At 47.5% G+C, this 27,500-nt stretch overlaps 3 protein-coding genes across 5 annotated transcripts in view; 1 reads left to right on the top strand and 2 right to left on the bottom strand.

Moving 5' to 3' along the window:
• Nucleotides 1-23,814, top strand: part of mob2a (MOB kinase activator 2a) — a 67,850-nt gene extending 44,036 nt beyond the window's left edge. For 2 of the 3 annotated variants that reach the window (XM_084452980.1, XM_084452979.1), the window contains exons 2-5: nucleotides 14,697-14,857; nucleotides 16,359-16,452; nucleotides 20,690-20,814; nucleotides 21,843-23,814. In XM_084452980.1, the coding sequence (XP_084309106.1) occupies nucleotides 14,697-14,857; nucleotides 16,359-16,452; nucleotides 20,690-20,814; nucleotides 21,843-22,162 (700 nt within the window). In that variant the 3' untranslated portion in view covers nucleotides 22,163-23,814. Of the gene's footprint in view, nucleotides 1-6,586; nucleotides 6,771-14,696; nucleotides 14,858-16,358; nucleotides 16,453-20,689; nucleotides 20,815-21,842 lie in introns of those variants that run through there. The other variant, XM_084452978.1, reaches the window with a different exon arrangement.
• Nucleotides 23,815-24,445: 631 nt separating this feature from the next.
• kcnj11 (potassium inwardly rectifying channel subfamily J member 11) lies at nucleotides 24,446-25,630 on the bottom strand (the record flags this gene model as incomplete). Its single annotated transcript, XM_084452772.1, has 1 exon — nucleotides 24,446-25,630. The coding sequence occupies one exon, from the start codon at nucleotides 25,628-25,630 to the stop codon at nucleotides 24,446-24,448; it is 1,185 nt and encodes a 394-aa protein (XP_084308898.1).
• Nucleotides 25,631-26,822: 1,192 nt separating this feature from the next.
• abcc8 (ATP-binding cassette, sub-family C (CFTR/MRP), member 8) overlaps nucleotides 26,823-27,500 on the bottom strand; it is a gene marked incomplete at both ends in the record, with an annotated part of 57,654 nt that continues 56,976 nt past the window's right edge. Inside the window, one exon of the mRNA XM_084452771.1 lies at nucleotides 26,823-26,960. Coding sequence (XP_084308897.1) covers nucleotides 26,823-26,960 — 138 coding nt within the window. The remainder of the gene's footprint in view (nucleotides 26,961-27,500) is intronic.

Raw genomic sequence — 27,500 nt, 5'->3', positions numbered from 1 at the left:
GTCCCAGGCGGTTGTGGCTCAGGAGGTAGAGCGGGTCGTCCAATGATCGTAGGGTCGGCGGTTCGAATCCCGGCTCCTCCTGTCCACATGTCAAAGTGTCCTTGGGCAAGACACTGAACCCCAAATTGCTCCCAATGAGCAGGCTAGCACCTTGCATGTCAGCTGCCGCCATTGGTGTGCAGATGGGTGAATGAGAGGCCATTGTAAAGCGCTTTCAGCCATGCAATTGATTGTTTCCGTGGGTCGCTGCATGAGGAGAGCATGAAGAACCCACAGCCTAGAGAAGATGAGCCGATTTCCTTGTACATATGGAGGCTTGTGTACTGCATTGTAATGATGAATGATTTGCTATGCCTCCAGAGGAGAAAACATTGTGACAATATGCTGTTGCCACTAGGGCTGGGTATCGATTCGAATTTCAAGAATCGATTCGATTCCGATTCACAAGGTTCAGAATCGATTATCACGATTCAATTCGATTCGATTCAATATCGATTCAGTTAGAGTTACTAAAACCTGTTTTTTTTTAGCTGTCACCTTAATTACATGACTGCCAAGTTATGCAACACATCAATACTAGGGCTGGGTATCGATACTGATTTCCAAAAATGAATGAATCATTGAATGAATTAATGAACTTTTCATTCCTTCATTTATTCATTCATTCATTAATTAAAAGATCGATTTTGGGATTCATGAATCGATTCTGAATCATTTGACTCAGAATCGATTCAGAATCGATGAATTGATTTTTTTAAACCCAGCCCTAGTTGCCACCTAGCCTTCATAAAAAGCCTACCAGCCAACGAGCACGCACACACACACACACACACACACTATTGTAGAGAGGCTGTTTGTTTCTTTGAGTTAGTGTGTCAACGAAGTTAAGTAAATAAACTTGACCCGTCAGTCAATGTGAAGGTTCTCTCCCACCGACCTGCTACTTTGCACTGTTTGCTCACACTTGTTCTTGTCTCTGGATTTAGTTTGCGCAAAGACACACACACACATTTGCATGTGCAAACACACAGAAACACTGAGCTACTTTGGCACCTACATAAGCTAAACGCCACAAATGGATGCGCTTGTATACCCCCTCTCTCTCTCTCTCTCTCTCTCTCTCTCTCACACACACACACACACGCAGACCTTATTGAGAGTGTCCTGGGCAGGTCGCTGGGTTCACAGCCTTGAGAGCCTCCGGGTCCAGCTGACCCTCATCCTGACCTATTCAAGCCGCCAAAAGCCCACTCTGTTTTCTCTGACTAAGGCCTTACCTAAACACACGCCACACAACCTAAACACACTCACGCACACGCACTCAGACCCAGGGGTCTCCAGCTGAAGGCTTTCAGGCCCAGTTCTTTCTGAAACCGCTCAAATTCCGCCTCCCTGTTGGTCGACCGATTCGTCAGTCAGTCTGCAATTGGCTGTGATTGGCTGTGATGTCGGGTTGCCAGGGGCAGGTTGTGACTCATCTGTAGCTGGCAGGAGTCACTGTTTTCTTTGTCTCAAATAGGTGGAATGTCAGTCCTCTCGCTGACTTTCAGACCCAACCTGTTTGGCCTGCCAGCTCCGACTAGCTTGTAGCAGCTGGCAAACTTTTGCACTAATGTCTTCTGTCAAGCTTTGGTGCTTAGTTGGTAAACTTTTGGCTTTAGGCGGTTTCAAGGTACAGTAGGACCCCACTCATCCGAACTTCAGAGATCCCAACCTCCCGGTCTACCGGACAGGCTTCAACACTTTTTTTTTTTAGCCTGCTATCTGGTTACTGGTGGGACTTTCATTACAGTACTGTATCCTACTGTGAATAAAAACAGAACTGTATGTGGACCTACATGTTGCCTGTAGGCTGTAGCCTACTGTCACGTTTCATTTCTTTGTTACTTTAATGTCGAGTGCAAAACGCAAACGAGTTGTTTTTAGGCTATACCATTTTGTTCTGCGAATACAGTAGCCTATCGATGCAGCGTAGGCCTCATTTGAGAATAAAGTACTGTATTTGATCAAAGCACGCACTCAAGTGGAAATTAGTTTATTTTATTCTAGGCTACTGTAGGCCTATTATAGGCTAGGCTGTATGAGTTTAGTTGGCTATTTGATTGCAATTTTGATGCATTTTCACAAGTAATTAAGGGTATTTATCGGTCTATTATGAGTCTATATGAAACAAGTATACCACTTATTGAATTTGGTGCATTTTAACGTTTCAGTCATCCGGACATTTCAGAGATACGAACGACCTTCGGTCTCGTTGGGTTGGGATAAGTGGGGTCCTACTGTAGTTGTATAGTTCCCCTCAATCCAGTGTCTAGGTCCAGGCGGATCAACAATATTCCATTTTCACGGCGCAGTAACTAACTTTTTGCCAGTGTTTTCTTAGTGGAAGACGCTACGCTAGGTTAATGTGACACTTTTGTCTCTTCCACCATTAGTCTCACTCAGCAGCAGAGGTAGAGTCTGCTAACCTGACCCCGTCCATCGAATCAGATTCGTCGTAGGCCTGCCTGTCCCCTCAGACCTGGACAGCCGACTGACTGGTGACCATTCGGTGGCTTCATGGTAGTTGTATAGTTCTCATCAGTTCCGTGTCACCTGTTCTCTTTCATGACGGAACTGTTTGCGACTGTTTTCTTGCGTGGCGAAGACCAGCAGGTTAATGTGATGTACATGCAGTCTGAAGAATTTGAAACACTTGACACTTGGTCCATCCTCACTAATGTCTCCTGTTAAAAGCCTGTCTCCTGTTAAAGGCCCGGGTTCCTACGGTGAAATATCCCAAATGTTGGGACCAAAAGTCGTGGGAATCTGAAATTGACCCGATATGATCATTCTCTGTGTGTGAGCTCATCACATTCATGTACTGTATATTTGTCAGTGTAGACCACATTTATGCTCTCAATTTCAAAAACCTCTCAAGTTTACATTATTATAGTAGTTGTAAGGCTACTTTACCCATTACAATTTAGAAATATAGTCATGGAAATTTAAGAAGTTAAGAATCATGGGATCGTAGAAAAATCATGGAAAAGTTTTGGAACATTATTGGTAAAAGTGAGTAGGAACCCTGAAACTTTATCTCAACTGAATCACCGTTTACAATGGTTGATTACGAAACACTTGATCACATCATGTCCTTTTTAACCCTTTTAATACGACCACGTCACCGGCAACATTTTAAAAAATATCTAACAAATATTTAATAATAGAAAAAAGAAATCTAACAAATCAAAAAAATTCCTGACTCCAACACTTGCTGAAAGCTGAGAAACTGCGCTTTCTAGTATTATAGGGAAAATCCAATTAATATTTGAAATGTTGTCACTGTATTTTCAGGTTTAAAAGGGTTAATCACAGTGCCGATCATTCCGGGAACTGTCATTGTCACAAGGCCCGTCTGATATCACATTGCTTCCAGAAACGTTCGTACACATGTTTTTTTCCTCTTATTTTATTCCTCTTATTTTATGAGTTTGTTTTTTATTAAATCTGGGGTTTTGCTGTCTCTGATCTCCAGGGAGGCAGTCTTTGAGGTTGGTAGAAGCTACACACACGCGTGCGCACACACACACACACACCCCCTGGTACACAGTACGGTCTGTTCTGACATATTCATATATGAATATGTGCATTCATGGTAAAGGTTAGCGTTTGGGCTGGGTGACCCATTTTAGATATATGAGGTTTAAGCATCTTGAATGCAATGTGTCATCTGTGAAAAGCAGTCACATGACCCTGAATGTTTCTCTGCTGAGAGCAAACCATGAGTGATGCCATTAGAAGGGTGCGTGATAATGTTAAGTGTCACGGTCTCAGAGACAGTGTGGTTACACCAGGCGGAAGGTGAGTGATGCCATGTCTGCTTTCGGGCGAGGGGGAGCGTTATGACCTCAACCAGAGGGAGGAACAGTAGAGGGCTGTCTGTCCCCCCAGAAAAAACAGTGTCCGTTAGGCTCCGCCCGTGTCAGACATTATACAATATCCAGGTGTATTTGTATGAACGAAGTTGAAGATCGCAACAACACCTTTATCTGTTCCATCTACTGTACCTGTTGTGAGTGTGGGTCAAGTTATGTCCCTCTATAGCCCCGATGTGACCCCAGAGATACGCTGTCGCTCCTCTAATCTGGGGTCACGTATATAAGGATATAGAAAAGGCTGACCGGACTATTCCGGACGGCGAATTTCAAATCTTTTCTATACCCTTATATACGTGACCCCTTTTCTATACCCTTATATACGTGACCCCAGATTAGAGGACAGCGTATCTCTGGGGTCACATCGGGGCTAGTTCCTCTACAGCATACGCATTACTCTTTGAACTGGAGAAATGCTCACTGTAAGTTAATTGCTGCCTGACAGTGACTTTGAGGCCTGATTGAAACCTTTGTCTTGGCGGTCCCGTGTCCCCAGGCCATGCTCCAGTGATCCTGAATGACTGCCTTCTATTTTAGGTGACCACGCTGATCTAATAGTTTAGAGTAAACTGCTGGAAAGTTCTCCACACGGTGGATTTCCATTACATCAATTCCTTTCATGTCATCAATTCCTTTCACGTCAGCGCTCACCTCAAGTAGTCATCTAGTAGGACTGCTCACCAGGTCTCTCTCTTCCTCCTCACTCTCCTTTCTATCTCACCCCTCTCTCTTTCACTCTCTCTGCCTCTCTCTCTCCCTCCCTCCCTCCCTCCCTACTCTCTTTCTCAGTACTGTTCTCTCTCTCCTGTATGGCCCAGGCAGGCTGAGGTTATATTTAGCCCATGGGAGGAGGCACTGCCCTGTTCTGGCCTCTTCTTCCCTTCTCCTCCTCCCCGCCACTACCCCCCCCACAGCAACAGCCACTCAGACACACTCTGCTCTGGAGAACACAGCTCCACCCCCCCCCAAAGCAAGCACTCTGCTGGGGCCAGAAGGAGAGCCATGTGCTCCTAGTGTGGTGGCGTGGAGCCATGCGGGCTTGGCGTGCAGGTGGACTGTACAGGGGCCTTTATCAGGCCTTGGGTCTTTCTCTGATAGTGCCGAGACAGATGGGGGTGCCAAGAAACACAAACAAACAGAAGCTCAGACGCTCACGATGTATCTGGCTTGCACGCGCGCACACACACACACACACACACACACACACACACACACACATGCGTACTCTCTAGGAGTGTGCTGGGCTCCAGCGATCCCCCAGATTAGTGGGTCTTTGTGAGTGTCCGTGCTACAGCAGGCTGCTGGTATTTCTCACATCTGCAGCTGCTGCCCCCCCTCACCGGTCCAGTCTGGGGAGGGTGGGGGGGGCAGACCGAGTCAGAGACGAATTGAACTGGAGAGAGACTGAGAAAGAAGGAGGGAGGACAGGGTAATAGAGAAGTAAAGAGACTTGGAGGAACATGTTGAGAGGAGAGTAGAAAATACAAAGGATCACAGAATATCCATGGAGCCTTCATTACCAACTGTGTGCAGTTGATGGTGTTGAGGCCTGAGACGTACTAGAACTGCCAGAACACCGCCACAGATACACACTCACCCTGACGTTACAGATACACACTCACCCAGACGTTACAGATGCACACTCACCCAGACGTTACAGATACACACTCACCCAGACGTTACAGATACACACTCACCCAGACGTTACAGATACACACTCACCCAGATGTTACAGATACACACTCACCCAGACGTTACAGATATACACTCACCCAGACGTTACAGATACACACTCACCCAGATGTTACAGATACACACTCACCCAGACGTTACAGATATACACTCACCCAGACGTTACAGATACACACTCACCCAGATGTTACAGATACACACTCACCCAGACGTTAGGAGACTCTTTGTAACAAGCGCTGGTTACTTCGGATGACTCCAGTCTTTCACCTGAGCGTGCCTGAGTCTTCTACTCTGACAAAGTCAAGTTGCTACATGCTCACCTGAGCATAGCTCCAGATGAGGTTCACAGCCAAGACAAAGAATGCTGCTCCACCGTCTCAACCTGCCACACACACACACACACACACACACACACACACCAGGCATCTCAAACAGCTAGACTGAATCTAGGTCACAGATTGATTTCTGATAGAAGATTCATTTGCGGTCGTTTTAATTTGGTTGAATGGTACGCAGAATAACCAGCCTGAGGAGGTGGAAGACCCATATTCTTTCTTGTGGTTTACTGGGATAATAGTTTTCTACATAATGAGATGGATTTATAGTTGTTTGTAGTCATCGGACCATAGTTGAACCATACACCTGTAACTGTACCGCACCAACATTGGATTTTGTTTATAGCACACGTGTAAACTATTAGTAGCTTCTTCTCCATCTGTTGAAGATGGTGTACAGAAGTATACAGTTAATGGCTACAATGCCCACTTCGTGAGTGCTGCTACTGCGTGGACCACGTCCACATGAGCACACCGTGACGTATCATGGGGTTTTTTCGTCTCCCACCTCGACGGCGACTTCTCATCCCCACTCTGCTGATTGGTTTCAAGTGGAGAAAGGGGGAGGGCGACTACCGAAGCCACAAAGTTTTCCAGTAGTACAGTCCAGAGTAGTAGTACTTTATCGGGCTTTATGTTTTGGGAGTCTTAACGGAGAGGAACGGTGCGAAGTGGAGGCATAAGAGTTCTTATCAAAGTGTGCGCACAGAGCTATGGTCGGAGATTATTCTCTTTCAGGAGACAATACGGATATGCACTCTCAGAGAAACCCGAAGAGCGGATTAAGTTGTAAAATGGTGCTTCAGGCAGTGGGCAAGGTACTAAGGTAAATAACAATTGTGTGTTATTCGTTATATTGTAACCGTCTATGACTGCAATAATTCTCTCAGTTTATCGTAGCCTACCCTGTAATATGAAGTGGCTCCTGCATGGTAGGCTGGATGACAGCAGCGTGCTCGGTTGAGAATGGAACTTTCCATGTTCTTTGAATTGAGTTTCAGGAATGATTTTCCTTCCTCGCAGCAGGTTAATGGTCCCGCATGTTTGAATAAAGCGAGTCTTTTTCTGCGTGTTGCTCCGTTGACATTTCCAAATAGAGGCAGATGATTTATAAACGCGTTATATCTCCTTAAATACGGCAATAACGGATGGTATTGTACCCTGGGGCCCTGAGCGACAGTTGACAACTTTCTGGAGGGGAGCGCGTCATAAACATGAAGCAGCTCACATTCGATGCGTTTCCATTTCCCATGTGTTTCGAGTTTCGTCTCAACTCAAGTGGAATTTGATGGCCCTCTTTAGCTTCAATTATAGGCTTTATTTCACTCCCAGGTTCCGGGTTGCAGCTATTCACTAGTCGGTGGTGGTGAAGTATGTGGCAAAACGTTGTGAGCTTGAGTTTCTGAAAGCACTCGTCAGGTCTCCTCAGCAAGACCGAACAAGAAAAGGAGACACGCGATACCCGCTTGTGAATGTAAATAATTAAAGCCCTGCTTTATTTCCGTTTTAACGCAGGGAATTTCAACAAAACGATCACATTTTGTCGTCATAATTGATCCTGCGTTGTGCTTGGTCGACTTCTCTGATTGCTTAGCTGTGTGAGAGTATGTACGTTTTTCTAAAAACGTTTCAGAAATGCCTCTGACATCACAGTCCAGAGTGGCTATTCAAATCTCTAGGCTTCTCCTTATTGCTTCTTAAAATGCAGACCTATACGACCTAAAGAATGTTTGAAGATGTGTATAGCTACATATATATGTGTATAGTCCCATATGTGTGTAGTACTGTATTTACAGAATCAGATTTTATTTGCAAGGTATGTTTTTACACATACTTGAATTTATACTGGAATTTGTTCTGGTCAGTTGGTGCATAACACTGACAGACAACAATAGACAGGGTTCAAGAACTAATCAGGGTTCAAGAACTAATCAGGACAGTGCAAAAACAGGACAGTGCAAAGTAGGCTACCCATAAGAATGTTCCCCATGTCAGGATTCTGCTAGGTTTGCACGCATTAGAACGCATTAGCCTGTTATGTAGAAAACCAGGCAGAAGAATGCATTGTAGTACAGTAGAGCAGCTGATATCCATCTTAGATCTAACAGGTAATGGCAGGTTGTACCTGTTATGATTGATAACATGGGTTTACTGTCTGGAATGCCTCTGCGATTGTAATCGCTATGTCTAAAGGAGAAAAGAAAAGAGCCCCTCTTAGGCGTTCACCAGTATTCATTGTTACTGGTTACAGCGAGGCAGGCGTGAGCACGGGCGTCTATAGACAAGCTCCCGATCAGCTCGCCTCACTGATTACATCAAGATTAGAGAAGGACAAAGATGGCCTTTTGAAGTATTCAAACTAGGTTTCTCTCGTCAGCCTAGTCTGGATTCCCTATAGGCGTTCACGAGTATTCATTGTTACCGGTTACAACGAAGAAGATTAATAACCCTGGAACAGTGAATAGCTGAATATTTGTATTTCTAAGTTCAGAGGCAGGTGTGATCACCGGTGTGTAGGGAATCCAGACTCGGCAGAAACTCCCTGGACTTGGCTGACGAGAGAAACCTAGTTTGAATACTTCAAAAGGTCATCTTTGTCTTTCCCTACTCTTGATGTAATCAGTGAGGCGAGCTGATTGGGAGCTTGTGGTTACCTTTCCAGAGATCAGGCCTAATGCCCCGTCCCCCCCACCACCCTCCCCTTACATGTGTGTGTTGTGATGTTGATGAGCCTGCATTACAGAGGCAGCTGGAGGCCCTTACGTACTCAGCAGGCTGAATTGGGCTCCTGAATGAGGAGCAGGGGAAGGAAGCCTCATTCAGACTGTGGATGAGGATCAGTTCCACTGTTCTCGCTTGTAAAGTTACAGGTTCTTTTCAAGGTGCACTTCGCGTGTTGCTGGTATTGCAAAGTCAGGCCTGAGGAGTAGGAATTCAGACACGTTTAACGGGGCCTAGACTCATAAAAATCTCGGTTGACAAATTTCCGGCAGAGGATACGAACACGCGCCGTTCTCTCGCCCTCGACAGACTCTGAGGGCCGAGGCGCAGCTTGTCCTCCTCAGTTCTGTCTCGTTTTAGCCCGGTAATGGCTGCCGTGGTTTGGCTTGACCTGGCGGGGACGGCCTGCTCTCTTCTTGTCTGTGGTTTTTTCGGGGAAAAGAGCCGATTGAGACAACACTCCATTTTGGAGCCTGAAATAGATCTGCAGGGCTGACTGGGACCATTGTAGGCCTGAAGAGTCTCTGTCTGGCCTAGGAGTGGAATCAATATGGCTCAAAGGTCTCTCAGGTATTGATTCTGTTCCAGCTCTGCTGACCTATTCCAGTGGTTCTGCTGACCTATTCCAGTGGTTCTGCTGACCTATTCCACTGGTTCCGCAACAAGGTTGACGGGTATAACCCTCTTGGAGTTATATAGCCTATATTGTGTCTCTAACCCTTTTTTGGGTTATCTTGAGGTTAATTTGGGTTTGTAGTAGCCTATTGTTTGCCTCCAGACTTCCTCTCCTGGTCTGTTGTTGTGTATCCATCTCCTGTTTACTGTTGACACACAGGCTTGTGTCCTCCTGACTGTAGACACACACAGGCTTGTTTTGGGTGAGCCAGCTGCAGGTCAGTTTGCCCGTGGCCAGGTGATGAGGGAGGCCGCATATTTCTCTAGAACGCTCCCACACACAATATCAGCGAAGACAGGAGGCTCTCTCCCACAGTCACTCTCCAGAGAAGGGCGAGACAATTCCTGGCCTTACTGTGTAGGCTATTTTCCAGGGGCATAGATCGAGGGTCACCTTGCCCTCTGCAACTCCTCATCTTTATTGTTGGGGGGGGGGGGGGGGGGGGGGGTGGCAGCAAATCAATCTAACCCAGGATGAAGACAGCCTCCCCCCTCCTCCACTGTGTGCCCCAGGGAGCCTGGAAGCCATCTTGTTTATGGTAATTGCGTTGGGTGGAAGCTGAATGCCATTCCCAGGCACAAGATCGCATTAACTACATCCACATGGCGATAGCTAGATTCCTCCCCAATTCACCGAGCCAGTTCATCCAACGATTGTGCAATGTTGGCCTTGGCAGGAGCCAGTGAGCCGGTGGCTGAGGGGCGAAAGTCAATATGTGGGTAAAAGGCTGAGGAGGAGAGAAAATGCACAACCAAAAAGCATTGATGACATAATGTATCTTAATAAACACAGGGGAACCTGAGCCTCTAAAGGCCTATAAAGTAGCAGCTTTGTGCGTCAGTGTTGGTGGACTTGCATATTGCATATCTTAGCGTTGAGGTGATAACTAGGCGCTGAGCTGTTGGCATGGCCTGCAGTCTGCCGCTGGTTCGAAGTTTGCCCACATTGAAGCTAAGTCATTGTTAATGGGGCTCTTTTCGGGGAGCAGGTTTTAGTGATTGTGTCTAAACGCTCCATCTAATCCCCCCGACTGGCACAGCTCGATATTCTGGGATTACAGATGGATTATTCAGTTAATGAGAACCAGGATGTTTCTGGTAAGAAGATGCCTCTTCGAATGGGACATTTTCCACCACCATGGTATACTTTCTACTTTTATAGCCTACACTTTATTTACTTGCACTCTTGTATATTTTGATTTCTAGTGTATTCTCAATTTAAGCAATAAACCACGAGAGGCTGCGTGTTATAGTGATTTTATAACAGCTAGGGGCCGTTGTTATAACCCCTAAACCCCCTAGCTGTTATAAAATCACTATAACACACGGCCTCGAGTGGTTTATTGCTTTTACACAACAGTTACTACAGCTATTAGTGTAAAATAGACACACAGCAATGTAAAACATTAACATTTATTCAAAACGAAGCATCATTCCCTCAATTCCGCCGAGCAAAATAGTTCCCCTAACAAATGGGTTGCCAAGCAACAACAACAACTACATGCATAGGATCAAATGGGAGGCGCATTAATACTGAAAATGGAATGATATGCGGTACCAGGTGTGTGTTACAAAGTATTTTAACACGGCTTCCAGCCAATCAGAATCAAGAACCAGAACTAACCGTTGTATAATTGTATTTATTCTGTCTGGTCTTGATGTTCTTTGTTGTTGTTTTAACCCCTGGAGACCAGTCAACCTGTGTTGTACCTGCCAGGCACAGGTCTGTTTTAGAACTGTGTATTCAGCATTCAGAAGGCATAACATACAGCAGGGTAATGCTGTTATCTCATCTGAAAGCTCCCATAAGGCTTCAGGAGATGTTAGTTGATGATTCATCTGCTAAGATCTGCTCTTTTGCCTAAATTAAAGACAAGGACAGTATAAATTATACATCAGGCTAATTATTAATGACAAGCTCTTTCTCTCTCTCTTCTCTCCCTCCTATCTCATTTTCTTCCATGTTGCTCTCTTCCTGTCCGTCCTCCTTACCTTTGTTATTCCTTCTCTTTCATCTTCTGTGCTCCCACTGGGCCTACCTTATTTCTTTACACCTCTCTCTCTCCTCTTTCTCTCTTCTCTCTCTCTCTCTCTCTCTCTCGCTCTTTGACCACAGGCTCACCTGTCCAAACAGTCTTTGTCCAGGGTCAGGAGCCTCAGGCCTCACACTCCCTTCTCTGCCCTCTTTTCATCTCTCCCTCCCTGCCCCTTCCCTCCATCCTCCCCCGTCACCCTCGCCACCCCACTCCTCTCTTCTCCCCTCCCCCTCCCTGCGTTTTGATGACTTTTTAATGACCGGCCCCTTCTCTAAAACCCTTTTTCCTCTGGTGTCCTCCGCTCTCCATTTCCGTCTTATCTTCCTCCTTATCTCTGTCTGACTCCCTCCCTCTGTTGTCCCCTCATAAGAGACACCTTCATGGGATCCACGTCGTTTGGTGCTGCGAGCTACATGTTCTGTCGTGTGAAAGAGCTTACCCAATCATCCACGGATGTCATCAGTACACACGTTTTCAAAGGCTCCTCCTAACCCCCTCTGAAAACCATTGGGCTCCTGTGAAAGTTTCAAAGTCATTTCTCTTTCCTTTTGAAAACATTGTTTCACGGAGCAATTTCCCGTCTCTCCCTCTGTAATTTCGTCATTTTTCCATACGACGCCTCCGTAGAACGTTTGTGTGGTACGGCGAGGTGAATTCTGGACCCATTAGTTTGTTTTAGGATTAAGAAAATGTCCTCTTTGCCAGCACCCCTTCCTCAAACACACGCACGTGCGCGCACACACACAGACACACACACTCACATTCTGACAGACATACACACTGTCACATTCTCACTCACACACACACACTCAAGACCTTGCCTGCTCTTGGTAAAGTTCTCTCAGGCAGAGTCGTGGCCATAAAAGGGAGTGAATGTCTGTGCACCAGGCCGGACCCGACCAGGGCAGGCCAGCAGGCAGGAGCGCAGGCCAGCAGGCAGGAGCGAAGCCAGCCCTGGGCACGTATCTCTGGCCTGGGATCTGCCAGGCATAGCCAGCCTGCCTGGCTCGCACCAGGAGCTACCCAACCATGGCATGGACCCAGAGCTCAGGGACCTGGTCTAGCCCTACTCTAGCCTGACCAACCTGTGACCACAGTGTGTCACTCTGCAACGGTCTTGGTGTGAATGGTTTTGTCACTGGATGAATTCTGGAGTAAGTCTTGATCTGAGATGAATCCTATTTTTGTTGTGCTCTGATGGCAGAGATGGATGGGTACGTTATTTAGTTATGATTATTTATTTAGATATGATGATGATGGTGTTGCTGTTGACCCACCATAGGAGGAATGGGGTTGTGTTGTGGGGTGACTTTGAGGTCACTTCTGGAGCCAGAGAATGACAGACTTGACCCAACAGCTGCTGGGGCCAGTCTGTCAGCTAGTGCCTAGGGTGGCCACCATCAAACCACTCTCTCTTCTCCTCTCTCTCTCCCCCTTTCACTCTCTCTCTCTCTGTCCACAACCACACACTCTCTTTCTCCTTCTGTAACTGAGTCTCCCAGCTGACTCCCCCTCCTTGCTCCGCCAGCTGGACACAACAGCTGCGTCACCAGATCCTGATCCTGCAGAAGACCTCGGGAGAATCTAGCTGAGAGAGAGAGAGCATGTTTCTGTTTCTTTTAGTAGATTATGTGTTTTCAAATCAAAGGTAATTTACAGCTTGTGACAGCTAAATGAACCAGGAGGCGTAGGTAAGGGTTGGTCGCAGAGTGAAACTGCTCGTACATGTCCTGGTTCTTCCCCATGTTAGTGGATGTACATGTCCTGGGTCTTTCCCATGTTAGTGGATGTACATGTCCTGGGTCTTTCCCATGTTAGTGGATGTACATGTCCTGGTTCTTCCCCATGTTAGTGGATGTACATGTCCTGGGTCTTCCCCATGTTAGTGGATGTACATGTCCTGGGTCTTTCCCATGTTAGTGGGTGTGCGAAGCGGAGCACAGTTTCCTTGGCGTGGGGTGGGGTGGGGGTGGGGGGGGGTCTTCCTGGTGCTCTGGAGTCCAATCATGTTTTCTAAGTGTTTATTAGTTCCCATGGATATCTGCTGGGCCTGTGTCAACTCTCTCTCTCTCTCTCTCTCTCTCTCTCTCTCTCTCTCTCTCTCTCTCTCTCTCTCTCTCTCTCTGGCTCCTCTGCATTGTCCCTCTCTTCCTATCTCTATCTTTCTCTCTCGGCGCTGTCCTTTCCCTCTCTTGCACTCTTTCTTTGTCTCCGTCTCTCTCTCTCTCTTTCTCTCTCTCTCTCTCTCTCTCTCTCTCTCTCTCTCTCTCTCTCTGGCTGGGCTATGCAGACAGCTTGTGTGTACCCCTCTCCTAAGAAAACAGAGTCAGCAGCAGGCCAGGCCTCGTTGCGCTGGCAGTATTTGGCTCCTGGTGAAAAGCCTCCAGTGTTTATGGCCCCCGGTCATTAGAACCGGCGGCTCTGTCCCTCCCAGCGGTGTTCAGGAGCCGCGCCGTCTTCCAAGAAGTGAGATGTGGAAGTGCGAAGGGAACGGCGAGAGCCAAGAACACATGGAGGAGGGGAGGGGGGGAGGTGGTCATTGTGTTTAGACAGAGGGTGGGGAGAGGGATGAGAAGGAGGAGTGGCGGAAATGAAGGTTAACGAAGGCGCAATAAATTCAGGAAGCAGGCTGGAACTCCCCTGTCCTCAAACAACCCAATCACAGGGGGGGGGGGGGATGTAGAGAGAGAGAGGAGATGGACTGAACTGTTAGAGGAGGAGTGAGGCCTTTTAAGAATCCTAAATCAGGATGGCTGTTCTCAGGTTGGGGACTGAGGCCTGGTGGTAGTTTGATCTAAGGTTCGGCTCTATCTGGTACAGTTACCGGCCGCCTGGAGCGCGGCCAATTGATCCAGGCCAACGTGTTCGTCCGACATGCCGGCTACTGTCTGAACACGTCTCACCAGGGAATATGAACCGGCCCTCGGCCTCCTACGGCCTGCTGGATCAGTGGAGGGTCTGTGGGGTGAGGGTGGGGGGGTGGGGATATGGCGCTGGAGGTATAGAGTAAGTGCGATGTGACGGTTGCATGCTAAAAGTAGCAGAGGAAGTACAAGGCCGTGTGGATTGGAAGGCGGCCTGTCTGTGTGGTAACTGGCCCCGGCGACAGGTCACGGGGTCAGAGCAGAGGTCAGGTACAGGAACAGAAGAATCTCTGTACAGGCCAATGAGCGAGGGTCCTCCTCACCCCCACCCACCCACCCGTCCAGAGAGGCAGGCTGATCCGCTGAGACCCCCTCAGATCCCCCTGCTCCGTTCTCCGCCTCTTTCCCCTGTGCGTCCCTCTAACCTGTCCCCGCCTCTCTTCCTGTGCCCTGCAGGAAGTCGAAGACGAAGCCCAATGGGAAGAAGCCCCCGGCGGAGGAGAAGAAGCAGTATCTGGAGCCGGAGTTCACGAAAGTACGCGTCGTCGACTTCGACCTCAAAGAGCTGGTGGTGCTTCCCAGAGAGATAGACCTCAACGAATGGCTCGCCAGCAACAGTGAGTGACCCGATCATAACGATGAACATCTACACTTGACTCCAACCGATTCACTTTCCAGTTGTGCTCCAGTTGTTCCTCCCTGTAGGGCTCGAACCCACAACCCCTGTACATTTAGCCCTAGATATTCACTTCAATCACAGATCAGGATTGGCTTGTTAAGAGCTTTTAGCAAGACACAAGCAGGTTATAGTTAAAGATAAACATTCCGCTTGATTTATTGTCATTCTCTCAGGCATTTGAGTTTTTCCCTTTCAATCCGTCTGCAGTCTAGGGTTCATGCGTGAATGATGGCCCTGTTCTGACTGAGACAGCCAAATCCTGCAGATATTCCGAGGCAGGTCTTTGCCTGATCTCACGGTTCTGTATGGAATCCTTGTCAGCCATCTTAGGCACCCAGTTTGTAACAGTATACGTGTAGACATATCTCTTTTCACAGAATACGATTATAATCGCAGCCATCTTGTGTGTGGTTCTAATGCAGTGTAAGATTCTAATGCAGTGTGAGGTTCTAATGCAGTGTAAGATTCTAATGCAGTGTGAGGTTCTAATGCAGTGAGGTTCTATACGGGTGCGGAGGCTTGTTTAGTCTCTCTCAGGGCGTGTTTTGGAAAGGGCCCCGGCGGCCAGGTGCCTAGCAGAGGTAGATGAAACGCCTTCCTCAGCTGCTGAGACTGCCTCAAAGGAAACAGATGGCACACATTTTTGCCCATGAATGCATTTTTCGCCCGAATTCAGGACTTGCGCAAGCCTGCCTGTATCAACATGTATCAAACGCTAATCTAGTTTGCCTGTAAACACACAAGGCTCTGGTCTTATCAAGGCAGAGCAGACCTGAACTTGATACAAATTCTTAACGGAAGTGGAGTGAAGTGAGCCTTGTGTGTGCTATGCGCCTACGGCTTTGTCTGAATGTGGAACTTCAGTACAAAAGCACAAAGCCCAATAGGAAATGGGAGTTTTGTGTTTGACTGATTTCCTTATCCGTGCACCTGCTTGCTCCCCAATGTCCCTCAGTGTGAAAGAGACAATAAAAAAGTTTCCTTACAGCAGAAATGACTGTTTTACTTAAGGGAAGACTGTTGTTTTACCTGCCAACAATATAGCTACCTGCCCTGCCAAGCCTGTAGTGCTACCTCTTCCCCTTCTGCATACCAGATAAAGCATACAGTAGGTTTCTGACCGGGACTGACGCAGTATTTTAGCTGGAGGTTGACCTGGTTGTATATTTGTCCCCTTTGTCTGTTAAAGCACTAGATTATGCTCTTAGTTACTTGTTTGTTTTAGAAAGAATATGCACTTCTGAGTTCTGGCAAGTAGTAGTACATTGGCTCTTCCTACGTTAAATGCAATTATTGTTAGTCGCTTTGGATAAAAGCGTCTGCTAAATGACTGTAATGTAAATGTAATGTAATGTAAAGATGTTTTGGAACTGGTTTCATGGTGGTACCGTGTTCTGACTCTGTCCCTGTGGTCTGCCCCCCCCCCCCCCCCCCCACAGCGACCACCTTCTTCAACCTTATAAACCTGCAATACAGCACCATCTCAGAGTTCTGCACTGGGGACACCTGTCAAGCCATGACCGCCTGCAGCACGTAAGTTATCTGCCCAGCCATTGGTTTATTCATCAGTGCTCCAAGCACATCCCATTGGTTTATTCATCAGCAATCCCAGTGCATCATTGGTTACGTCGTCGTGGATGCTTCCAGGCGACGACGAGAAGGCTCCAGACAGCAGTAGAAGACCTGACCTGAGATCTGTTCTCCTTCTTCTTTCTGTCCCTTCATCTGTTCGCTCCCCCACTCCCACCTCCAACTGTGGCGCACGGCGGAGTCTTGCTGGACTGATTTAAGGGTCTAGGTTAACGTCAGTCAGGGAATGTACAGAATGTGGCGGGCGTTCTTCAACGGCATCAGTAGCAGCTTAGCGTCTGGGTCTGGAACACTCGGAGGCCGTGGAACAATAGAACACAGTTCGTAGATGGAACCCTCAGATCAAACTTTGTTCTGATAAGAAGCCAGGCCTGAGTCTCCAGACTGGGTTGATAGAAATGTCTCACTTAGGTCTTAAAAAAGGAATGTTATCAGTCTCTGTCCACAGATGCGTGGCTGCTTTCTAGTGCAGTCTAGCCTAGAGACAGCCAGGGCATACCTCTACTGTAGTAAAAAAAAGCTGTAAAATACAGTCACAACATGGAGGCCTATTCAGTCCATGTTAACACAGGGGGTGGTCTCTGGCTCTAAGTGTTTACCCAACTAGTTTATCCGGTCAGGGCGGGTGCCTCCTTCATGTATGAGCCCTTGTCTCAGGAAAGAGGCCATGCTAGCCTGTGTGTACTTAAGGCAGGAAAAACCTGATTCCCCACACTTTTAAAACATTACACACACAGACACACACACACACACGTTGACAGTGACAGGGAGGAAACAAGACAATAGACGAGCCGTTGAGAAGTGACACACTGACTTGTGACCGGTTTGTCATCATCAGGTGATGTGCATACATGTTCCCTGCGTTTTTCCACTTGAGCGGCAGTGACCCACACCCCGAACAGGCGGAGCCTAACGTGTGGTTGACCTCTGGTTAATTAGAGGAATATGATGGAAATCTTCTTGTCTACACTTGAGCTCATGATGAATAGGCCTAGGTAATGGCGTATTAGCAAGCCGCGGCGTCTGTGGAGAACGTCCAGTCCTCAGGCCCGCTGTTGGTGAGGTGCCAGCTGGGCAGCTGTGTACCCGCCAGCTCAGTCCGTCTGTCTGCCACCCTCCCCTCCGCGGAGACCAGATTCAGGCTCGGCGTCAGTGCCCCCTGCCCCAGGCAAACACTATTTTAGGCACAAAAAGTTTCCATGAGCTATGAGACTGGGCACATTTGGTAGTTATTTAGGCCTATTTTGTGTGGGCTGGTGGGTGGGGTTAGTGTGTGTGTGTGTGTGTGTGGCTCTGTGTGTGGCTGTGTGTGTGTATGCAGCTCTGTGTGTATATCTGAACAGTCTTTAAAGGGCAATGCTCGTTTTTGACAACCTGGACCTTATTTACGACATATTATAAGAAGTTTGACTCACCGAGATCACTTTTGTGTAGTTCGGAGGCCTGTAGAAGAAATTTAAAATCCAGCGCGAGCCAGTATATCCATGTAATGACGGTGATCGGGGCACCGAGAATGCAGTTTCTCAAAATCTATTTTCGGCCGCTAAACGGTTGTTTTCATCAATCAGATTGGATGAATCGACAGTTGAGATTCCTCAACGCGAGGCATTGTAGTGGTTTTCAAATACGGGGTCTTTAGCCTCTGTAATATGATCTTTACACGCCTTTCCCCACTTGCTCCAGCACGCATGCGCACAGGTCAGCGCGCAGACTGGCTATTCTCCGGCTCACATTCTCTGCGCTACGATCGGATTGTTGCTGACGAATGACGACGACAATATTCTCGGCACCAACAACGATCGTAGCGCAGAGAATCATATTACAGAGGCTAAAGACCCCGTATTTGAAAACCACTACAATGCCTCGCGTTGAGGAATCTCAACTGTCGATTCATCCAATCTGATTGATGAAAACAACCGTTTAGCGGCCGAAAATAGATTTTGAGAAACTGCATTCTCGGTGCCCCGATCACCGTCATTACATGGATATACTGGCTCGCGCTGGATTTTAAATTTCTTCTACAGGCCTCCGAACTACGCCAAAGTGATCTCGGTGAGTCAAACTTCTTATAATATGTCGTAAATAAGGTCCAGGTTGTCAAAAACGAGCATTGCCCTTTAAGTCTTGGTAAGTGTGTCAGTATGCATATTTTGTGTGTGGATATTTCTGCTTGTTTCTGGTTTAGTGAGTGTTTATCTCTCTGCGCACACACACACACACACGCACGCACACTCTCCAGAGTGTGTTTTCTTGGGTAAGACTCTTGACCTCAGGATTCGTAGCGTCTGCCTCCCTGCACACCTTGTTAGTGTTGATGTCTCCTAGCTGTATAAAACACACCTTGTTAGTCACATACTGATTGTGTGTAAACCTGTTTACGGAGTATAAAGCTGGACTATAAAGGGGGGGGTTTGCGTTCAGACTCTTTTGGGGGGGGGGGGTTGCGTTCAGACTCTTCTGGAGGGTTGGGGGGGGGGGGTTGCGTTCAGTCTCTTGTTGGGGGGGGGGGGGGGGGGGGTTGCGTTCAGACTCTTCTGGAGGGTTGGGGGGGGGGGTTGCGTTCAGTCTCTTCTGGAGGGTTTGGGGGGGGGGTTTGCGTTCAGTCTCTTCTGGAGGGGTGGTGTGTTTACTGGCAGTCTGACCTTGCTAGCGCCCAAGGATGCCGCGTCAGCTCTTTCATCTGGCTCATTTGGTGCCTGGCCGGCTAGATCTGATATCCCTCCAGTTATTTCACCCAGTCAGCTTCCAGACCGCGCTAGCTTCATCATCTAATACCCAGTCAGCTTCCAGACCCCGCTAGCTTCATCATCTAATACCCAGTCAGCTTCCAGACCGCGCTAGCTTCAGACCCCGCTAGCTTCATCATCTAATACCCAGTCAGCTTCCAGACCCCGCTAGCTTCATCCTCTAATAGTACCCTCCCGGCTGTTCTCTCCTCTTGCCCATGTCCCCGGTGTCTTGCTAGCGCAGCTTAGCCTTGCGTAGTTAGCATTGTTTGATGACGTTGCTGTTTGACCTTGCTAACTGTGATAGCCTCCTGCTAGCCCCGAGGGGGCGGTCACATGAGGTGTCTTAACTGGGTCACCCCTCCGGAAATGTTTGACCAGGAGGGCGACCGGGCGATCAGTGTCGCATTACCCCCAGGCGACAGGCCAATCAGGAAATGAAAGGCAAAGGCAGGGGGTTCACTAAGTTCACTGGAATGAAAATATGCAAACATGTCTATGTTGGGAGGTGGAGGCAGTGGGCTGAGGGCTGAGGGCTGAGGGCCTGTCTGGTAGGTCTGCATCCACACAGCTGAGTCATTCACTACAGTCTAGGCCAGGAGTCACTACAGTCTAGGCCAGGAGTCACTACAGTCTAGGCCAGGAGTCACTACAGTCTAGGCCAGGAGTCACTACAGTCTAGGTCAGGAGTCACTACAGTCTAGGCCAGGAGTCACTACAGTCTAGGCCAGGAGTCACTACAGTCTAGGCCAGGAGTCACTACAGTCTAGGCCAGGCGTCGGGAGTCTTTATGAGGCAGAGCCTTGTTCCTCCACCAGCTCTCCATGGGGCTCGTGTCCGACTGGCTGCATTACAAACAAAACCCTTATTTAGTTTTCAGTATATTTATTCAAACCAATATTATCAGTAGTTTGTTATATAGCTACTAAATGTAAATTGTATTACTCATTTAAAATTGTCATATTCATTTGGGTTTCAGTATATTTATTTATGCAAACCAATATATATATAAATTATTTAATTAATTAATAAAATGTATTACTTATTAAAAATGTGCATGGGAGCCAACTATGAGTGCTTGGTCAGGAAGCCCCAGATTCCCACCCCTGGGATGGGCTAACAGGAAGCAGGGGCTGTCCAGGATGAGGAAATACTGGGAATGTTGTTGCTGTCACTGAATAGTAGGGTATCTGTATGCACTTTGAAGGGAATGAATCAGCCATTTTGAGTGCTTTGGCAGTGCATCATGTTGAGGAATTGTGTCATCTCATACAGTACATTCCCAGTAACACATTCAGTCTGATGCAGTCAATGTTGTGAAATAACGGTACTCATTTACTGACTGGCTGCATTTGCATTTCCTGGGTCCACTGGTCAATACACTAAGAAACAACTTCTATAGCTGTAGGATACGTCAACAAGAGAACTAACATTATTCCTGTCTTTATCTCCAGAATATACTACTGGTATGACGAGAGGGGGAAGAAGACAAAGTGCACTGCACCTCAGTATGTGGACTTCGTCATGAGTCTAGTGCAGAAGCTGGTTACAGATGAGGACATCTTCCCTACGAAATATGGTGAGTTGGTCTCAGACCTGCAGCGCCTCACTGTGGTCTGGCTGCAGTACTGCAGGCCTCTGGGTTAATCTGACGTAGCAGGTTACTGCTGCCCTCTATTGCCAAAGTAGGGTAGTTTTAGGACTATTATTTTATAATTATTTGCTTTATAAATGTTCTTAGCCGGTAGACAAACATACTCCAGGAGCTTGCTCGATCGCCTTGTTGAGAGGGGTCAGGGAAGAATTTTTACAGCTCACTTATCTGGCCCCCGGGTGATTACTGTTTTTTTGCTTCCCTCTGGAATATGTAGGGGTGGGTCGTATACCCACCTCCCTTGTTCTCTGTAAAGCGCATTGTGTTGCCTCTGGGTATGAAATGCGCTATACAAATAAAGCTTTGATTGATTGATTGATAGGACTAGGGCTGTGCAATAAAAACAATACAGCAATACATCACTATATTTTATCCTGCAATATTTTTTTCCTGCGATTTTATCGATTTTCTGTGGTACAGTATCAATATTGTCACCCCAAAAAATGTTTTGCACAAGAAAAATATACAGATGAAGAAAGGGTATAGATATAGAAAATGAAGGCTAGAATTCAGTTATGGATATAACTTTAAAATGTCCTTCCCTTCCCTCCGCGCTCAGGATCACCTCCAGGGACTGGGGGCTATTTTAAGGTGTATTTTAAAATGTTCAGTAAATAATGTAGAGTATGTGATATGTATCATATCGTGAGGTCCTTGCCAACTCCAAGCCGTGTTCAGGACAGGGAAGCTCAGTGGGCAACTCTGTCCTATGGTTGTGCAGACTTAAGTTGAAAACTGGTACCAACACATCTCTGTAAAGTCCTCTTTTTGGACAGCCATATTATACTAAGGTATGCCAGAGACGATGCCAATTGTAGCGTTTAAGGTCAGGTATTTGAGGTGTGTACTGAGTACAACCAATCATCTCCATACTAGTTTCTACCACACTAGATTCTAGGTTGACATGATTTCTAATCTCAAATGTCTTTCTCCTCTACTCCCCCTCTCTGCAGGCAAAGAGTTCCCCAACTCGTTTGAGTCTTTGGTAAAGAAGATTTGCCGGTACCTGTTCCACGTGCTGGCCCACCTCTACTGGGCGCACTTTAAGGAGACGCTGGCCCTCGACCTGCAGGGCCATTTGAACACTCTGTACGCACATTTCATTGTCTTCGTGAGGGAATTCAACCTCGTCGACCCCAAGGAGACCTGCATCATGGACGACCTGTCCGAGGTCCTGTGCACCCCTGCCCCCGTGCCCCCCCCCGCCCCCGCCCCCTCCAGCCCCACCTCCCCCCCCTCCCCCTCCTCACACAATCACGTGACGGAGAGATGAGCAGGGGCTGCCGTGAGACACCATCCCCGGGGAAGATTGAAGATAAGATGGAGGAGGGAAGGAAAGAGCCAGCCTGGCCCTCTTCCTCGTCCCATGGCGCCAGCAGGACTTAGAGACCTTCCACTTCCCTTATATTTCGCTACTACGACACCAACCAACCAGCCGGAGGAAGGGGGAGAGGGTTTTTGGGGGGTGGGGTGGCGGGGAGGGTTTTGTCACGCCAGCAGGAATTGGCGTGAGTGTTCCTCCCAGGGACAAATCCCTCCCATCTTCTCTGCAATTTAAACTAGGAACAAAGTATGTGTTTGTTTTATTTTAATTTGTTTTGTTTTACTTTTTTGTTGGAAAGTTTTATTCAGTTTTATTTTAGGTTTTATTTTTTCTCAGTGGGGACAGTGTGTCTGTTTTGCCCTGCCCCTGCCTCTGTCCTCTACCTTACATACCGTACAGGATGGAGGCTCTGCTTTGCTTCTACATACTATTGTACAGTGTTGTTAATGTGTGGAGAAAAGGCATCTCTATTATCCTATGGGTTTTTCACTCCCCCTAGTGGTGGGAGGACTGTAGGTGGATGGTCACTACGCTGGCCAGTAGGGAGCCATGTTACTGCCTGGTGGGGTGATACTAGCCAATCACTGTTTGTGTTGTTTATCTGGGGATGATTAAAGCGCTTCCTACTCAGGACCTGAGAGAACATGTCACTGCTGCCAGAGAGAAATATTCTCTCTCTCTCTCTCTCTCTCTCTCTCTCTCTCTCTCTCTCTCTTTCTGTCTCTCTCCCTCCCATTTCTCTCTTTCACTCTCTCTTTCCACAATACTGCTCTCTGTCCCTTAAACCTTCATATTACAGTTGTTAATCTTGTAAAACTCTAGTCACATGACCACCCGGTGTATCCCATTCCAACAGCTGTGACCACCCTTGGGGGGGGGGGGGGCAGTATAGACACGGAGTGGCTTTGCCGCCATGGAAACAGGGAGACAGCAGATATAAAGATTGTATATTAGATATTTAATCTGACCAGACCCATTGCTATGAGACAGACTGGTGCCCATATCTGGTTAGGGCAGAGTGGGGAGACCACTCCCCCAGATCGGAGCTGTTCGCTGGGGTTCAGCTGGGCAGCAGGCCCCCTCGTCGCCTCCAGCAGCACAGGAGAAGGACAAAGACATGGTAATGTCTGCAGGCCCAGGGTGGGAGAGAGGAGGGGTGTGGGGGGGGCGGGGACTCTGCTCTGACCTTGTGGTGCTGGAGTCCCACCGTCTCTCAGCTGTCTCACCCACTGACCCCACGGCTCCCCACAACTTTTTTTTTTTGGTTTGAATTTTTCCCTAAAATCTTTTTAAATTATCAAAGAGGAAAACTAGTTCATGACAAATAATAATGGCATCCTTACACATGTATAGAAAAATGCACAGTCTGCTTGAACTTCACTGTACAAAGAATCGCAAGCGGGTTCAGTCAGACATAGCCTCTGTATCCAGGAGGATTGGGTTTATAATTCTCCTTTTATTTTATTTATTTTAATTTTTTTGTTTGCAGGGTTCTTCAGTTCTGGCTTTCATTTTTATGTATTTTAATTATTAACTAAGTTAAAAGCAATTTAATATTTTAAGCTCTGCGGATTATAATCTAATAAAAGACATAAATGCCACCTGTCTCATGTCATTTATGATGGGGTTTGATAACATTTGATGGTAGATGTTTGATGGAAGTTCTGTAGCTATTTAATTTCTATCTTTCTATTTAATTTCAAGAGTTCTCTGTACAGTACTGTATGTTACTCAGTACTGTACGTTACTCAGACATGTAATGGATAGATGCACATGAGTGGTATATGTTCAGGCATTCATAGTTTATTATGGCAAACCTTGTAAAAGACACCATTTAGGACATTTCATCATGTGTTCTTTATCCTCAACATCATGTAGATTCACTCAACACACAAGATCTTCCTCCAGGCTGGATACAGTAGTTGCATAAACTGTTACAGTTGCATACAGTAATGTCATACATATAGCCTACTCTATCTAAAATAATTAAATGTTATGTGCTTGTTTGTTGGAGCACCCTGAGACAGAGGGACTGCTCGGATTCAGGCACATGAAATGAACAATGGAGCTGTAGTGCATTCAGATATTAGGCTATATTGGACATACTCATGAGATGCTTACATTGACAATAAATAAAAAAAACTTCTTAGTTCATATACAAAATGCATCGAAACATGAATAAAATGTCAAACATCAAACATGAATAAAATGTATCTACTCCATTAGAAATGGTCACTGGCTACTGTTGCTGGATTGCTTGGTGCGCGGGGTGGTCTTGGTGCGCGGGGTGGCATGTCGCCTTCTCACGCCCTCCCGCAGGGCGGCGCCCTCCTGCAGTTTGAACCGGGCCATGCCTCCTTCCTGGTTCAGTCTCTTAGCGCTACAGAACGGAGTAGGCACTTTCACCGTGTTGCCAAACTTGCAGTAGTCCACCGCGTACATGCCCTCCTCCTCGTTCACTGCGCACACAAAGCGGTGGCCCCAGAGTATCTCCTCAGACAGGTACGAGGTCCTAGCCTGGGTGGTTATCCCGGTGGTCTCCACGACCCCTTCCAGAACCACGATCACTTCAATATCCTCGTTCATTAAGTCTTCCGCTGATAGGTCGTACAGTGGGCTGTCTTTGTCGATGACATGGCATATGATAAGCGGTGACACTAGGAAGATGCCATTGGTGCCCACGGGGTTGTCAATCTGGATGTCTATCTGGTCGAGGGGGACCACCTCGCCTTCCGGAGTGGTGGTCCGTCTGACCACCTGCATCCGCACGGTGGCGCTGATGATCATGCTCTTCCGCAGGTCTCCCAGGCGGATCATAAAGCACAGCTTGTCGTTGCGGATGGAGACGACAGCGTACTTGCTGAAAATCAGCGTCTCCGCGCGCCGGTGGGCCTGCGCCGTTTTCATAAAGATGCAACCGAGCATGATGGCGTTAATGACCAAACCCACGATGTTCTGAATGATAAGTATCATTATAGCGGACACACACTCCTCCGTCACCATGCGAGCCCCGAAACCGATAGTCACCTGGACCTCTATAGAGAACAGGAACGCGGAGGCGAAAGAGTGGATGTCCGTGACGCACGGCACGAACTCGTCCCTTTGCTTATCCAGGTCCCCGTGCGCAAAGGCAATGAGCCACCAGATCATCCCGAACAGCAGCCAACTGCACAGGAAAGACATGGTGAAAATGACGAGCGTGTGGAGCCATTTTAGATCCACTAAAGTGGTGAAAACGTCCTGTAGGAACCGTCCTTGCTCTCGGATGTTCGTGTGGGCCACATTGCAGACCCCGTTCTTGGCCACGAACCGAGCCTTCCTCGCTCTCGCTTTCGTCTTGTACTTGGGCTGCTGGACATCTTCGGCCAACCGTGTGAGCAGGTAATCCTCAGGGAGAAGTCCTTTTCTGGACAACATTGCGCTCCCATACTATTCACCTGGGGCCACTTGCCTCTGAGGACGAATGTGGGCTTTCTCTGTTTGACCAGGTGAGATGGGGTTTCCTTTCCTCGTGCGTCTTCTCAACAAAAGGCGTTCGCTCGTGGCAGCGTCTCATCAGAGAGACAGTTGTCTCCTCCGAGTTGGAAAGACAGTTGCTTGTCGTCTGTTTGTGGAAGTATGTAATGGCCGATGCTCCTTTCCCCCGGATCAGGCGCAGTGCAGCGCTGCAGTCCCCTAAGAAGGTGCCGCATTCAGCAGCTCAGCTGTGGCTGTCAGTCAAACCCGCAACCCGATAGTTTTGTCATCATTCCAACGCAATTGAGGTACGCGACTTTGGCCCAGTTGTCCTCAGTTAAAGATTTCTGTCACGGCGGCGGAGTTAGGCTAATTGAATCTCACGGGCCTGGTAATAAGCCGATAACCCGCGTTTTATCAGGTTGCCAATGCAGCATCGGGGTTGTAAAGCTCGTTCTCTGCGTCTGTCCGCTCATTCAAGCCGAGGACGCGTTCTGTGCCGAGTTGCAGGTGAACTGTTTCTCCTTCACTGCGCTGTGTTGTTCTTCCTCTGCTTTCAATAAGAATATGATGACCCTGCTATACGAGTAATATAAACATATATATATATATAGTACGAGTAATATGTTTTATTACTGCCCCAGTCTTTGCGACTTTACTGATTCTGTATGAGAACTATTATGACTCATCTTGATTAATAGCATATGCAGTAACATGAGACCAGTAGGCTCGCGCTAGGGTACATTCTCCCCATGATGACGTTGGAGCCATCAGCTGAGGACTGCAGTGGGTTCCAGGAGTCCGAGTTATGTGATATAGGCTACTCTCATAACCTGTCAGAATAGCCCTATAAAGGGTAATAGTATTAGCCCCTGTCACCCCTGTGACCCCCATAAACATTAGAAATAGAAACCCAGCTGGCTGCACCAGGCTCACGCACCCTCTCCTCCTATGATACCATGTGAATGGGAACAGCAATGATGTTCAGCACACTCAGAAAGAAAAACACTGCCTCAAATGAGTATTTATGTCTTTTATTAACAAAGAATTTATATTTTTATGTACAAATATATTACACAATATTAGAAAATAAAAGAATAATATCCATGGTACAATTGCACTTTGAATATCCTGCACGCCTCCTCGTACTCCACTACTTGTCAGCATGTACGAAGGAGGCAAAGACGCTGTCCTCTCTCCCCAGGAGCACCTGGGGCGTGTCGTACTCCTGGATGACCCCCCGCTTCATCACAATCACCACGTCGGCGTTCAGGATGGTGTGGACACGGTGCTTGGGGAGGCAGGGGAGGGGGCAGACACAGCCAGGGTTAGTGGGGATGAAAAATCGGCCCTGTTTCAATTCCTTAAAGATGCATTCTTCCTCCATCCCTCCTTGGGAGAAATCACTGATATATTATATTGGCTAAAATCCATATTTCAGCCGTCAGTAACTGGACCCACTCCCACCTCATCTATAATTCTGTCGGTTCTAATAGTTTTATTATCCATTTCCATCCATTCCATCACCCAGCTCTAGCCGTTCTATGTGCATGTTTCAACCTTGTGTGTAATTGGATAATGCTTAGCCTCGTTCCCGGCCCTGAACAGCTGACACAGCACACACTATGGCAGTGGTAGTAACCGGAGGCTAGATACAGTAGTGCCACAAGTATATTATACAGGATGAAGGTCAAAGCTCCCGTTAGGAATGAGAGTACTGCAGCGTATACTGTATGATGAAGCCCCAGAGAGAGAGAGAGAGAGGAAGAGGGAGAGAGAGAGAGGAAGAGGGAGAGAGAGGGAGAGAGAGAGGAAGAGGGAGAGGGAGAGA

The sequence above is a fragment of the Borostomias antarcticus genome (genome assembly GCF_949987555.1).
Source record: "Borostomias antarcticus genome assembly, chromosome: 18".
NCBI classification, from domain to species: Eukaryota; Metazoa; Chordata; class Actinopteri; order Stomiiformes; family Stomiidae; genus Borostomias; species Borostomias antarcticus.
This window is presented reverse-complemented; position numbering and strand designations above follow the sequence as displayed.